Source organism: Tyto alba, unplaced genomic scaffold (assembly GCF_018691265.1).
Source record: "Tyto alba isolate M040663 unplaced genomic scaffold, T.alba_DEE_v4.0 Super-Scaffold_7, whole genome shotgun sequence".
In the NCBI taxonomy this organism is placed as follows: Eukaryota; Metazoa; Chordata; class Aves; order Strigiformes; family Tytonidae; genus Tyto; species Tyto alba.
Window position 1 is genome coordinate 13,239,693 of NW_024881328.1, and position 15,381 is coordinate 13,255,073.

At 41.4% G+C, this 15,381-nt stretch overlaps 1 protein-coding gene across 8 annotated transcripts in view; it reads left to right on the forward strand.

Moving 5' to 3' along the window:
- The window catches only part of SEMA5B (semaphorin 5B), a 270,332-nt gene that overhangs the window by 157,977 nt on the left and 96,974 nt on the right, over positions 1 to 15,381 (forward strand). For all 8 annotated transcript variants that reach the window (XM_042784212.1, XM_033003412.2, XM_033003408.2 and 5 more), the window contains one exon: positions 8,528 to 8,573. In XM_042784212.1, coding sequence (XP_042640146.1) covers positions 8,528 to 8,573 — 46 coding nt within the window. The remainder of the gene's footprint in view (positions 1 to 8,527; positions 8,574 to 15,381) is intronic.

Consider the following 15,381-nt stretch of genomic DNA (forward strand, 5'->3'; position numbering starts at 1 on the left):
TGCTTTCCTCTTCTGGTCTGTAAGGAGTCTGAATTTGCTGTACCCTCAACCTGTGCTGTCCCTGACTTATACCCCTTGGGGAGGAGGGAGAGAGGTGTGGACAGGAAAGGACACAAGGACAATTTTTGTAATTATGGGATTCTGAGAACTGTGGAGTCTGGCCCAAATTTTGTTCAAAGTGTATTTTTTTTTCTTAGTTACAAGTTGTGCATTTTCTTGAGCACAGAACATGATTTTTAATTAACTCAGAATAAATAAATCAAATAAAATGCTATGCTGCAGCACTGTCAAGTTGCTGGGCTGGACCAATGCACAGAATAAACTGCAGCTATAGGAGAGCAAAGAGGCAGCTTTGCCCCAGGTGTTGTACTTGGAGAAGAAAGTGAGGCAACAGCCGTCTCTGGTCTCTCATCTTTGTTGGCAGAGAAAACAGTTGGTCCTTCAAACCACCTGCAAGGCAGTATCATCAACCTCTCTGCAGATGACCTCACCAGCATGGTAGTCCATGTGCTTTTCCCGTCGCTGGAAGAACCAGGCCATTGGCTGACTCATGGCCACTGCCTGCGCAGCCAGTGCTGTGTGAAAGGCAATCTTGGCACAGTGTAGGTTGATAGGAAGCATCCTTACACAGCAAATTGCAGGTCTGACTGGAAAAATATCTTATATTCCAGATAAAATGAAAATTGGTGATGCCCTATCACAAAAGCAGCCACCCATGAGAGGCTCACTTGCTTTAGTAACACACGGAGAATAATGAAGTTTGAAGATTGTATTTCAGAGAGTGGGGTGCGAGCAAACACAAGGTCAGGATATTTTGGCAAAAACCTTGGGGACTTGGACCTAATGTGTTTTATGGCATCACAGGATGGGGCTGCAGAGCAGTTTCTTTTTGCATTACTGAAAATACTCTCTCTTGCTCTGGTTAAGTTGGTGATATGTCAGTTTTATATGTCAGGGTTCACCACAGTGACTTGTATATCACTTTATATCCAGATGTTTAGGTTCTAAGCCTACTGTTCTGTGCTACTGAAAAGGTATAAAAAACACAGCAAAGAGAACGGATTGGTTGGCAATAACTTAAGCTCCCAAGCCAACTCTATCAGTATTTGCATACAAGTCATGTTGAACTCATCCAGAGTTTGAGCAAAGCCTGACAGAACTGAGCATGTTTATCAGCCTAAGTAGGCGGGGGGGGGGGGGGGGGGGGGGGAGGGCTGCCAGGGAATATTTGAACGATAATCAGTGCATCAGAAGAAGAGGAATTTTACAGTATGACTTATTGAAAACACTACTAAAAGTGATGGGCAAATAGTAGATCAAAGATCCTGATGCCGCTTGGGTCATAGCAAGGTGCTGCAAGTGCTCTGTGACTGCCAACTGAATAAGAGGGGGAGAGAAGAGCTGTCAGCTGCATGTCAAGAGAGACTTAAGGTGACATGTAGGATAATATGTGATGGCCTGAGCTGGACTCACTCTTCCAGGAAAATAGGAACAAACCCATACAGAAGCCTGGAAAATTTGGCTCAGTTTCCATCTTTGAGGTTTTAAAGAAATTCATTTAGTGAAACAGAGGGAGGGAACGGTGACAAAACCAAATATGGAAACCGGCCCACATTTTATAAATATTTTCAAGCAATATTACAAAAATCCCATTCCCTATTCTCTGAAGTGTGTACATATGGCTACCGTCCAGAAAACAGCTGGTTCAAGGTGTCTCGTGAACACAGAATACACTGTCACCCCCAAGGAGGTGGGATCACATTGAGTGAGGCTTTGCCTCTCCTGCTCTGGGGAAAGAGAAGGGCCAGAGACACCAGAGCCAGCTTGCTGCTCCCCTTATGAAGAGGGGACACGGCTCTTAATCCAAGGACCATCTAGATTTCTGAATATTGGTACAGTCCAAGGTGTCACAGCTTTGCTGTTGTCCTGCATGCTCTGCAGCTACAAGCATCTGCCTCTTTTGACTCTTCCTAGAGCTGGCCCTGAGTACACAGCATAACCCTGAGCAGATCTGTGCCATGCACCCTCTGCCATTAAAGCTGATGGTAGTTCCTCTCCATTGACTGGAATATAGAGGATTTGATTTTCATCCTTGTTTCCACTGAGAAGTACAAAATGGGCCTCAGTAGTAACCCAGAAGCAATAGCTGGGACCCTGGCTCAATTTGGAAGCTGCTTAATCAGAATGATATGCTGCTTGCATAAGGAGCCTCTTCTAAAAGGATGCTCCTCTAGCTCTGGCTGGATTTATCACTGAGAAATGTTGCTTTGGGAAAAGCAATTGCTCATACAGCAACTGCATCATATTACTGTATGCTGTTTAGTATGATTCTCTGTTGAACATCTATTGATTTTTAAGGAAGAATAATGTACCAGACAAGTGTTTTCTTCTATAGAAACAAAATTACTGGTGAACCCCGCTTGTAAGAGAGATGCTGTCTTTCCACCTTTTCTCCAGCATGTGTGTGCCAGGCCCTTCAAATGAATCACTGGAGTAGCATTTGCAAACGAATGGTCACATCACACTCCAGAGCAAGCATGTAATTAACTCCTTCTGAGAGCAAAGGACAGAATCATCCTTCAGGAGCTGGGTTCCTTGGGATGGTTGGCTAGTTCAGAAATGTGGATAACCATCTGAAAAGTTCAGCCACAGCTGGACCTGTGTAGAGGAGCTGTGCGTTAATCTAGCATGAGATTTGGTAGCCAAGAGCCCTGGGGTCTGATCTCGATTCCGTCACTGACTTGCTGTGTGCTTTGGAGAAGGTCATTTAACCTTTCTCTGGCTCATTTTCTCTATTAGTATAAGGAGGGAATGATACTAACCAGCTCCCAGGGAGTCATGAAGCATGACTAAGCTGTGTTTGTCATGTACTGTGGAAGTACAAAGTATATCTAAGGCCTCCAGGAGCAAAGATAGGAAGAGCTGACAGGAGTTGCTGGCCCCTAGCCCAAGACTCAGCCCCAGCACATGTCTTCCAGGAGTGCCAGAAGGGAGCATTAGGTTTGTCACGTGCATAATTCTGTGTCTTGTTTTGTATCACCCAAAGGACCCTGTTCTGTTAATTATTTTTTCTTATTATCTATGCTGTGACAGTTGTGAGTCCCTCTTGCAGACCTGGTTCCTGATTGAAGCACAATCCCCCGCCCCAAGGAGAAGAAGTGGAGAGGGAGGTGCTGATCTCTTCTCCCTGGGAGCCAGTGAGAGGACACGTGGGAATGGTTCGAAGCAGTGCCAGAGGAGGTTTAGTTTGGACATTAGGAAACGCTTCTTCACTGAGAGGGCGGTCAAACACTGGAACAGGCTTCCTAGAAAGATGATCAATGCTCCAAGCCTGTCAGTGTTTAAGATGCATTTGGAGATTGCCCTTAACAACATGCTTTAACTTTTGGTCAGTTGGACCAGATGATTGTTGTAGGTCCCTTCCAACTGAAATAGTTTATTTTATTCTGTGCTCCAAGCGTGGAGAATGCCTTCCCAGAGCACCGTGAGCCTACTTGAGTCTCCAGTACCTCACCTGGGCTGTGCTGGGTGCCTGTTTCAGCGCAGTAATAGCTCCCAAAAGGGAGAGCAACTCTTCGTTCAGTTGTCTTCAGCTTTCCCTAAATGTACTTTTTTTTGTATGATCAAATATTATTATCAGCTTTTGTTGGCTTTGTTTCTACTTGCAGGGTAATTGTCTGCATGCAAAGAGAGAGGGCTTAAGGTAGCCTGCCCTGTAACAAGGGAGGGATGAGCTTCTCACATCTACTATAAAGTGCAGGCAAATAGCAACATGTGAGCAGGTGTGCATGTCTTGAAGTGATACAGACCAGCTGAGATAAGGCAGCATACTGTTGGTCTCTGACTGCGTGTCAAAGTCCTGAGAGGTTCTGGTGGTGGGCTGCGTTAGGGATCTTGTGGCTCCCGATATGCTAGCAGGGGTTGTTCTGAAGGACAGAGAGGTTATCTTACCTGCTTGGTGTGTGTGGAGGGAAACAAAGGTGGGAAATGTGAACAAACCTTGATCACTGAAATAGAAAAAAGAATCTGAAGCTAGAGTAGCTTTTCATTTACACCTGATCTACCACAGCAGAACTGAAAAGTGTGCTCTCTTTTAATTAGAAGGAAGCACCTCTTAATCAGCCAGCGCAGTGCAGACAGATGTAGTGCCTGGAAAGAGGCACTGAAAAAGAGGTCTGAACGAGTGTCTGAAGCATGTTGCAACCCTTATAATTTCAAAACTCCTAAGAGGAAGGGTCTCTGCTATTATTCAAGCATTCTTGTTATGTGGCTTCCCATTGGAAAGGCTTAATTTGTCTTGCTCAGTGGCATCATAGACAAAGTACTTTGCCTTCACTGTAAATTGTTTCAAGGCCAGGCAATGTGTGAACAAGTGCATGGGCATCATGTTGCAAAGTTCATCCAAGGTGCGCTTGGCTCTGTGAAATAGACACTTAATAAGCAGCTCTGACTTGGGAATGTCATGGCAAACAGATTTAAGTGGATATATTCTTCCACCCTTTCTTGAAACACATCTCAACTGCTCTTCTGCTGTTCTGGTGAGTGTGCTTTGTGGTACCAGGCACGGTGAGCACTTAATCATTTTACAAGGCATCCAAATATGAATTACAAAGCCAATTAACAAATACTTTCACGTACAGGATTTATACTGCAGTTTGGCTCTGTTCATACGCAGACTAGCATAGAGGGCCCAGTTTAGGAAAGTAATTTGACATCTACCCAGTTTCCACGAGTATAAATGACAATTCAGTACAGGTTTAAGTGCTGTGCCCCAACTTTGGGGGCCAGTTATTCTCCTAACCATGGCATAGGCTAATGGTCCAGGAGATCATCTCCTGACTGTGCTTCAGATATTGCTCTGTGATGTTGGCTAAGTTGCTCACTCTGTACTTTAAATTTAAATGAGAATGATGTCTGTTTTTCACTCTTCTGTATATATTTAGATGGCAAATTCTTCAAGACTAGATTTTATAGAGCAGGAGGGTCTTTACAGCAGCTAACTTCATATATCTGAGCTGGGCAATAATATCCCCCTGCAATCAAAGGTGATGGAGAGAGGATCCACCCTCAGATTGTTTAAATAGGCATCTGCTCTGTGAATCAGTTTCCAGAGGAACCACCATCAACACACACTGTGTCTTAATGCCACAAACCACAATCTTGACTGAGACTTCAGGGTATTATGTTTAACATGGGCATTTTCAGAAGTGCACTGATGTTCATGAATAATAAGGTTAGTATTAATAATAATTAACAGTTTGAGGCACCTTTTAATGTGTATAATACCACTTGTCCCAGAGTACTTAGGGGAGTGTAGTCACTTGTTTTGGAGGTGGCTGAAATGCAGCCAACTCTAGGATGAAACAAAGCTCGTGTTTTAATACCATGGAGTGATATAGCATGACATTTTAGGACAGAAAGTAAGAAGGCTGTCCTGTCCCTCCAAGTTCGTGCACCAGCTTTTTATACAGGAGAAGGAGGTTATTAGAATAGCTGGTTGCACCAGGCAATTGCTCTTCTGGACTAGTTCAGATGGGTTTAATTTAAAAGAGAAAAGAATTAGCCAACATTTACTTACAAGACAAAATGGGAGAAAAAAAAAAAAAAAAAAGAAAAAATGACCAGGAGGGCACCTCATCCATTCATGCAGAGATCTCAGTGTTCTCATATATTTCTTATTCCTACTCTTTCAGCTGCTTTAAATTATAGTTCAGCAAGGTATTAAACAGACATAACTTCAAACACAAGCAGAAAAAAGGACACAAATGGGGCAATTCTAGGTACAATAAACTATTTCTGTCATTCAGAGACCTTGCTCATTCTTGGACTGAAATTGCAGTTAAAATGCAATTCATAAAAATGGCACCGTCTTATTCAGCAGATCTTTCCCCTTGGCTTTTTACTCTTCGTATAGCTTTACAGAACAAGAATAGTTAAAAGAGCACGTTACTAATTAAGGATTAGTCAATTGTAGCTGGGCAGGTCAACTGGAGTCTGGAGGTATCTGTGATTACCTGGTCTGCCTACTGGTGTTTGTATTACTGCTGATGAGATGTGGGAAGGATCAAGCAAACAAGAAGAAACTGCCAGTGGCTGTGCAGACATCAGGTGAGGCAAGCTGATGAATGATGTAGGGAAACCCTCCTTTCTGTAAGAAAGCCACAGGGTCAGACTTAGAGACCTGAGGTTATCATGAAGCCTTTAGAAGATCATTGTGCTATTCACATCAGGACTACGTTCCTGCCTGGTTTATGTCTCAGCCACCTGAGTGATCTCACCACTAACACTTTGTACAGGTGCTACACGACAGTCACTGAGGACAGAGACTAGCTTTGTTAAAACGAACACTATTCCTGTCTGCATCTGTTTTGGTTGAGTGCAACTAAAATGGTGTCCTTTAGATACGTCTCTTCCATTAAATATATTTCGGTTGAATTTGTTCTGCAGTGCTATCAGGGAAAAAAACCCTAATATTAAAATTTATTACTGAGTCAAACTGTCCAGCTTTTTACAAGACTAAAACAAGGAGCTGAAATCTGCATCATAAGACTTCCAAAATCAATGCATTTAAATAGCATGCTTAACAACGGGATAGCAACTTCAAGTCCCTAGTTATGAGAACTTTCTCCTTAGGGTGATGTAAGATCGGAGGCCAGTGGCATGCTTAAGTTCTCCAGGTGAAGGCTTATTCCATGCTATCTTATGTCCTGGAGTTGCATTAATATTTTGGTGAGAGTAGCATGTGCTTTTCTAAGGGAGCTGTCAGAATAGTCACTGGATGAGAATTTCTGTCCATTTTGAAATTTTAGCTGTATGTAAGCTTAGTGCCCCTGGTCTGCTGCATGCACCTGCAGGACATAATCTTTAAGTCTGTAACTGATGCAAAAGAGTTAATAACAAATTACATGTGAAAGATGCAGCCCTTTGAGACAGAATAGGGTTTGAGACTGTGCAAAAGAACTGGTGGATCTCCAGTGATAGGGCTAGGAGAGATGATATATTTTGTTCAGATATTGATGATGGGTCTCATTCTTCTCTGGGTAACCAGTCTCAGTATAGAATAGAGTGGTGCAAATCAGGGCAAATCAGAGCTGTATCAACGAAGATTTGGTACTAGGAGTTTGACTTCCTGAGTCCCCCATCACCCTGGTTCCCATCCTTCTTTACTGACAGTCAGCAGCAGTTGAGACTTTTTGATTTATTTACAGAACTGGGACAAAGTATACAGGCAACTCTATGATTAAGACTTAGGTAATATACAAGTGAGAGATAAAAGAAGGAAAAATTGCTCAAGCCTTGCAGTGATCATTGTGACCCAATATGAATCTCTCATATATTGAAGTTTGAATTACTTTCTTTGCTTGGGCAGAGTGTTCTGCTGACCGCAGACTCTAAACAAGGCTCTTCAGAAGAGTCCTTAGGACCTTTTCTTCACTGTAGGAACTTTCCACTGGTTTCTCTGACTTCACTGACATAAGACTGGAACTTGTATTTTTACTAGGTAGGGGAATGTCTGTATACTGGCACTTCTAGAGTAGATGAATATATATCATCAAAACTGCACTTTCTACTATTTAAATAGAGCCACCTCCAAAAATGTACTTCACCTAGTATAATATAAATGTGTCTTCTCTCGGAGATTGTGGTGACAGGGATGTTGGAAAAGGATAACTGCTCTTTAGACTCCCTGACAGATGGGATGAAAAAATATGAAGTTAGACGTGGCCAAAACCTCAAGCACACAATCAAGTCCGTATGGCTGAATATGTTAGCTGGTTCCTGGTAACTGCTTTGTTTTAGCAAGCAAAAATATGAAATAAATGCTGTTAACTAAGCCCCATCCATAGATGTTTATGCAAATGTGTGCTTCCTCCAATTTGTGACAGGATATGAACATGCAGAAGCAGGGTTACAGGAGCTGGGCTGATGTGTGATATCTCATGCTACAGTGACTTCCATCAGGAATTCCCTTGCTTTGCCTGTGGAGATGCAATGACAGGAGGATTGGGAGTATCTGCAATCACTGCCTTGATTTTCCTGCTGGTTTTCTGTGCAGAGAGATTCTGCTGAGAAGTATCTGTCCTCCTTCTCTTCCACAAAGTCCTGAATGGGAGCACCCACAAGGACAGGCTTGGGAGAGCATACTACAGGAGTCAGCTTTGCTCCAGATGGTTTCTATCCAACACCAGTTTCCTCAATGCAGAGAAAAACATGAGTGCAGCCCATGCAGGAGTTCAGCTAAAGCCATTTGAGTGTTTGCAAACAGTCCCTGTGTTGTTGGGGTTTCATTGTGGTTCTTCATTTTGGGTTCTGGAATATTTTACTCCAGACCTGCTCAGAACTTTGTTATGAGGTTCACTAAGACTCTGGTGAACAAGGAGCATGTAACTATTTTTGCATTTTGCCGAGAGGAGTCTAAGAAAACTTGTTGTTTGTAGAAATGCATAACCAAAGCTATGACTTTCTTTTATAACCTTTCCTTCTTTGGTAGCCTAACCGTTTGTAATTTTTCTGCTTGTTTATGCAGGAACTACCTCTTCAGACTTAGTCTACACAACGTTTCTCTTATTCAGGTATGTTCACTTTTTACTGTTTTGGTTTATTTGACTTGCTAATGAATGTTCTGTAATATTTGATGCACATTTTCAGAAGGCTGTATAGTGTAAATTTGCCCAGAGTGATGGAGTAGGGAAAAGACAAAGTCAGAATCAGATGTTCGTTCCCACTCCAATGACAATGCTGGGGGAAGGGCTATTCTACATTTGCCCATTTGGACAGCGCTCTCTGCTCTTGATTCTTGAGTGTTTGGGTGGTAATGGGATCTGCCAAAAATATGGCATGTTAAGAAACAAAGCATGTAGTGTGACTGATACAGGCTTAAACAGAACAATCAATAGAAATCGTTGGCTTTCATTAGAGAAAATGTCAGCAACATGTAGGAGAAGCTTTTACTGTTCTTGTCCGTCCTCATTTTTGGCCACTGTTGGCCTCCAGGAACATGGATTGCTGAGGAGCTGTGTTTTGCTGAATGCATTACTGAAACCAGGGTTGGAATTACAAGCATTCAAGAGGAAAAATAAGTTGAAAAATGTATTACCTGCAACAGAATGGAGGCACAGCAGCTAGAGTTTGAAAGGGCTTGTAAGCATCCAGCAGCATTAGGACTTTACTCCCACTGCACTGAATCTGGAATTGAAAGGTGCAGCCAAAATTGGTAGCGAAAGCCCCAGTTGCTTATCTTTAAATAAATAAATGCTTATGCTCTGGGTATTTACCATCTTCTATGTTCTAGAGCACCAAAGATCTATTCAGCATTTTTCAGACAGACTGAAGGGCCTTCCTCCTGTGCCTGACCACACAAAGAAGCCATTAGAGTAGCACTGCCAGGCATTCCGATGTGCACAAACCTTTTGCTGTTAGTAAGAGTTACAAATATAGCTGGAGAGAAGAAAAGATGTTTAATGGTTGTAAAATGCATTGAACCTTCCTTTAAAAGGAAAACAAAGTCTGGAGTTACCAGTGACAACAATAAGGAGTTAGAGAAGCTGATACTCCCATTTGGCAGTAGTTTCCCTTTGCAGACCCATATTAGCATGGCTGGAAGGTTTCCAGCAAGCACGCTGGAAAGGGAAGTCTCTGTAGTTATGCAAGGTGTCATACCTTCGGCAATGCCTGTTATCACACTGCCTGACACAGGCTCTTGTGCTTGTCAGGCGAGGGATCCGCTTCCATGAAACCCAGTTGTGAATCTCCCTTATATGCTTCTGAAGTCAGGCTTGGCTTGGGCTCTTTTCAGTGCAGCGAGTTCCTTTTCCTACACTGGAAAACATGGGAAGTCTCCTTCTATGGCACTGGAGGATGCTGTGGGATCTCCAGTTAACATAATGAGCTTAGTTTGCTCCTGCTTTCTGGGTGTATCCGGTCACTTTGCCAAGACTTTTTGCATGACAAAGAGAGCATGGAATTATGTTGACACACATGTTGGGAATGATGGAAGTGATTGTTTCCTGACCTAATGGTTGCCTAAGTAGCTGCTTGGCTTGTCTCCATAAAGCACATGATGTGGCTTAGAGGCACCCCCTCCCACCTTCCCTGCGCAGTGCGTCATTTTAAAGATCAGATCAGAAAGCGAGGCAAGAAATGCCAGGAATTTGCATTTAGTTCTATAGGGGCTGAGAGTGCAGTTTAAGAAGTAATTGCAATGCTAATTTGGGTTGGTTTGTACCTCTGCTTGTAAGTAGAATACAGTGTGGATCTTGTCCGGCATGATTTGGGGATAGTTTTTCATCTTGAGATTGTGGTCTGATATATTTCTGCTAATGGGACTTCCTCTTCAGGTTGCCAGGGGTGCTAAATCTTCTTCAGGGTGCAGGACGGTCTTGATAGATATCTGCTCCCTCACATGTGTACTGCCATGAGGTGAGGGAAAGCACATGAGGAGCACAGTCTACAGAGACAGCAGGACGTGCTGGTTGTGGGTCAAAAAAAGCCTGGCAGTGTGAGGAATATACCTGTCTGCAGCAGGGTTAGGTGAAGTTTAAAGCTGTTTTTCACTGAGTGTTCTTGTGCAGCGAGCTATATCCCTGAGGGGAAAAAAAGCAAGTGCACATTTCAGCCCCACAGCTGCCATGGAAAGGAGAGAAGGCCAGGGCTTTCCTGTGAAGGAGATGACTCTTGTCTTTTCAGCAGTGGTGGCAACAGCATCTCTCAGGAGCAATATCCCTGTGCCAACGCTTGCTAGCACAGCAAATTCAGTACTTTAGTCTCTCATTCTGTAATGGGTAGATTTACTAGCTCACTCTACCTAATGCATGTTTTCCTTGACAGTTATCTGTTCTTTAACCAGAAAATGAATATTTCCTGCCATCGAGCAGGTCATAATGTTTTTCATCAGAGCATTACTTTATTCATTGCTCTCCAATGGGAATAAGTTCTTCTTTTTCTGGATTATAATCCCCTTTATGAATATTACGTATCACAAACCCAGTGTTAACCATGTTGTTACTCTCATTTTAGAAAGGTTTTCAGCTCCCAGGCTTTAAAAGACTGCACTCTTTCCTTATACCTCTTGAATGACTGTGAAGGCCTTTCATTTAAGCCCAATTCAAAATCAGTTAAAATGAGCAAGCGTTCTCCAGGATCTTCAAGGATCATTTTGTGAAACTGTCACTTCTGAAAATACATTTTAGGAGTTTTCAGTTCCAGAAGTTAAAGTTATGGTATTACTCCCGAATCTGTGTTGGACTGCTGTTAGTATAAACTTATTATTGTAATCTCCACAGCAGAGAACACTGGAGTATCAGGTAGCTACTCCATGTAGTTTGGATAGGAAGTTATTGTCTTAAAATTGCAGTAGACTAAAAGACAAAATTTAGCATTATATGGGCAAGCTACTGGGTAAGATCTGCGTAAAAAGATAACATTACCCTATAGAACAGTTGAAATTTCAGGGGAGGGGAGAAAAAGAGGCAGATTTTAGGATGTGCCAGCTGTTGGACCATATTATAAAGGGGCAATTTCTATTCCTATCCATGTGCTGAAGTTTCCTCCTCACTTTCAATTTTCTGTTGGTTCTGCTGAGGCTGTTTCTCCAAGACTAGTGCTGAGCTTTTACACGAGAACTAGTGAGTGGAGTGGAGCAGAAACTGAAGCAGAACAAGCTCGTTTCCTGCTCCACAGAACAAAATATCCCAACTTCTCTGAGATTATTTTCCCCCTCTCTCTTGTTTCTGAAATGTGTTTCAGACATTCCATCTGGGACTTGAGGAACTTTTCACCAAACAAGTTTTAGTTGCATGAGTAACTTTGGTGGTGGTGGTGAATTTTTTTGTAAGAAACATTTTTGGCTGAATGTCAGTATCCAGAAGGAAATTGAGGCCAAGGTATTTTGGGGATCACTTGTGATTTTGTCTACCTCTCTTTCTTGCCAAAATTCAGGCACATTGTTAAAGACTTTCTGAAAATCAGCATCTGGAGATGCCCCAGGTGCGTTATTCAAAAACACCTGTTAATTTTGGAAACTTTGGCACGTAGCATGCAAATTCTTACAGCAGTCAGGAAACATAGTTTTAAAATGGATATTGTTCCCTAAATCTTTTAGCATCTCTTTTAAACAAAATCCCTGCAACATGTTTCATCTCCATCTTTAAATGGTCCTCTTGTATGCATTGTAAGCTCTAAGTATTAGACATTTTATAGAACACATTTTTAAAATGATGTGCACTTGGAGCACATGCTGTTTAATTTATGCATGTGTCTGAAACAAGGTTAGCTTCTAATCTGCAGCTTTCACAGTGAGGCCATAGAAAAGTCAGTTTTATACTGGAGTTTGTAATTAATAGAGTAGGTGGAAGGGTCATTTTAAAAACATAAGCCTTTGAGCAAATTTTTAAAAATGCACAATGCTGATTAGGACTTCTTAGCAAGGAATGCTATTCTCTGGTGTGTGTTAAAAGCAAGCTACTTGGCAGGCATTTTATAAATCCCAGTGCAGTGCCTACCCCCTGTTCACCTTGATTTTACCTGGAACTTAGAGTTCTCATGTGAACTAAGGGGGAAATTATTTTTCCAACCTTTTTGAGATGCCAAGTTTTCCGACCTTTTTGCACTGAAATGAAAACAAGATTTTTGTCATCTTTGTAAAATCTGAAAGAGAAAGTGATAGACACATGGTACTTGGGATGCAAATACTCTGGATCGAGTTATTTTCTGAAGAGGATTTGAATGTGCATTTCTCTCATCTCAAACGACTGACCTGGTTTGTTTGGGGCATCTTTGACCAAAAATTTCCTTCCGAGAGTCCCTTCTGGACTCTCATCCAATAAGTTTAATAGAAACTGTAAGAATTTCATAACATGTTTTGATTTCAGTTGTTTTAATGGCAAATCTCTTGTGTAAACATTTCTAACCAGCCCTGTGAAGTTTGCATGCTGACTAGTTATGTTATATCAGGTTAATAGTCTTTAAAATACTTCAAGAATCTGTATGTATTCCCTTTCTTAAAAATAAACCATATTTTAACAATGTGAAAGAATAAATGGGTACACCTATGGCAAAACTATTTGGAAGACATAAACTACTTAATCTGCTAAGAAAGACACAAAATTTTGAGATTAAAATATGCTTTAATAACAAATCTAATATTTTTTCATGAGCAATAAAAACTTAAGTGAGGACTAAGTTCATAGACAGAACGTGTTAGTTCCTCAACAGTCATAACCCTGAATTTGGCAGGATTGTCTGTGGAGTTGCACACTGTCCAGTACCACCTGGGTTGCCGGAATCTAGATCTCCAAATACAGAGCTACAATTCACTGCAAAACATGAAAATGCTACAAAACACATGACTTTATTTGCTTGGGAAATTTGGTCCCAATTTATAAATGAGATCAGCTACATCCACATGGGCATTTTGGAGAATGTTACCCAGTCCCTAGGGCAAAACTTGGTGAGCTTCTCAGTCCCACTGGAGGCAAATGACTTAAATGAAAGATTGAGGTTAGCGACGTGCTTAGGCAGCATCAGCTCTTAAGGCTTGATCTGAAGCTTATTGAAATATTAATATCATGAGGCTTTGGAATGGGCGTCTTTTCAAACCTGAAATAGGGACAAAACATTCCTGTATCATCATGTAGCAGGTGAACTGCAGCTACGTATCCAGTGCTTTTCCAGGAAGGACGGTTTTACTCCAGTTTTTCTTCCCTCAATCTAAGAAGCAGAAACATCCCTGCTACAGAGATGAAGCTCTTAAACTGCACAGCTGCTCCTAAAGACATACTTCCTTTCCTGCTAGTCCCTGGAGGAATCTTTAACTCTGTGGCATAATCACTGGTAAATCAACAGTACATATCAACAAAGTATAGTTAATAATAATAAAACATGACTATCAGTCCTCAATATGCCACATAGCAACAAATGGAACAGGTTTCATGTTTTGCACTATGAATTAAATCAAGTATTAAATGCATTATTCTCTACTTATTTAGGGCTCAGTAGCGCCATGTTTATGTGTGCTGATGAGAAACACACTCTGCAAGTGTTTAAAAGTGTGAGGAGAGATGGCAGAGTTTAACTTGGTTTTTCTCTATATAGTTGAATAAAAGATGATAAACAAAACCAACGGGGAACAGTAAGTAATACAGTTTACAGCACAGATTGTCACTCAAGTAATCTTTTCTGGTGAAAATATTTCACTGGGAGATTTTAAGGATTCTGAATATGTTCACAAAGCCCTGGTGCTCATCAGAAAAATTACAAATGCTAGGTAAATCTTACATTCCCAAGAGATGCTGGTTAGGCACCAGGTGGGGCTTGAAGTGCCCGAATTCGTGTTGGCTCTGCCTGTGGGCACCTGAGGAAAAGTTGATCTGCCTCGTTTATCTGCCTGGTGTTTGCTCACGTGTGAAACAGGGATATAGCAGTCCTTTATAAAGTCAGCTTTGTCAATAAAAAGAGGTAAAAGTATTGTATTTCAGATTTACTTGCAGAAACATCCTTGAGCGAGACCCGTTCCCATTTTTCAAAACATTCTTTAAAAAATCATGAGGAAACTAGGCATTGATATGCAGTGCAAACCCATGGGTGCTCAGAAGCTGACCCAACTTTGCTGAAGATATTTATTTCTTCAATCTAGTTGGAGTGTCAAGATTATCATCCAATTTAAAATCCAGTTTGGGAAGTAATTTTGGGAAAGAGTGAGAATGCTTTGCCTTTCTTTATATACCACTGAGCCGCCTGACAGGAACTCCATTTTGAAATGTTCAGGAATAAGCTTCAGTTTCCAGAAGTCATTTTCTTAAAAGCAGTTTATTATTTGTTTTTTGCAGATTCTCAGATACATCTTTGAATTATATGGCACATATTTCTAGATAAAACATTTATTTCTTTATTTTTAGGCCAATGCAGTTTCCTCATTTAAAAACATAATCAAAACCTCTAGTAGAGTAGATGCAGTCTTTAATATGTGGCTCATATCTGAGTTATGATTGTCACATATTTTATCAGTACGCTACATTTTTTATTAACAGATTAACATATAAATCTATTCATAAATCACCTTCCAAAGCTGCACCTAAAACCTCTCACTCTCAGCCTAGAGGTTTAAAGCTATTCCATAATAAAGCTTATATTGGCTGAACAAACTTTCCAACAAATTCAGCTTTTTATTCTTATGGTTTCAGGTTCCCAAATAAAATCTACTCCCCGAATACATACTTACTTAAAATGACTGATCAGGAACTAGACTGCGGCTTTCATGTGCAGGTGTCCCTTCCCAGGCTTTATCTAAGAGAGAGAAATTTCTAGCTGGGGTGGGAGATGGGGGAAGAAAAGCGGGCATGTCAGACTGGAGGTGACCATGTCTGAAGGCCACACTTCATCCTC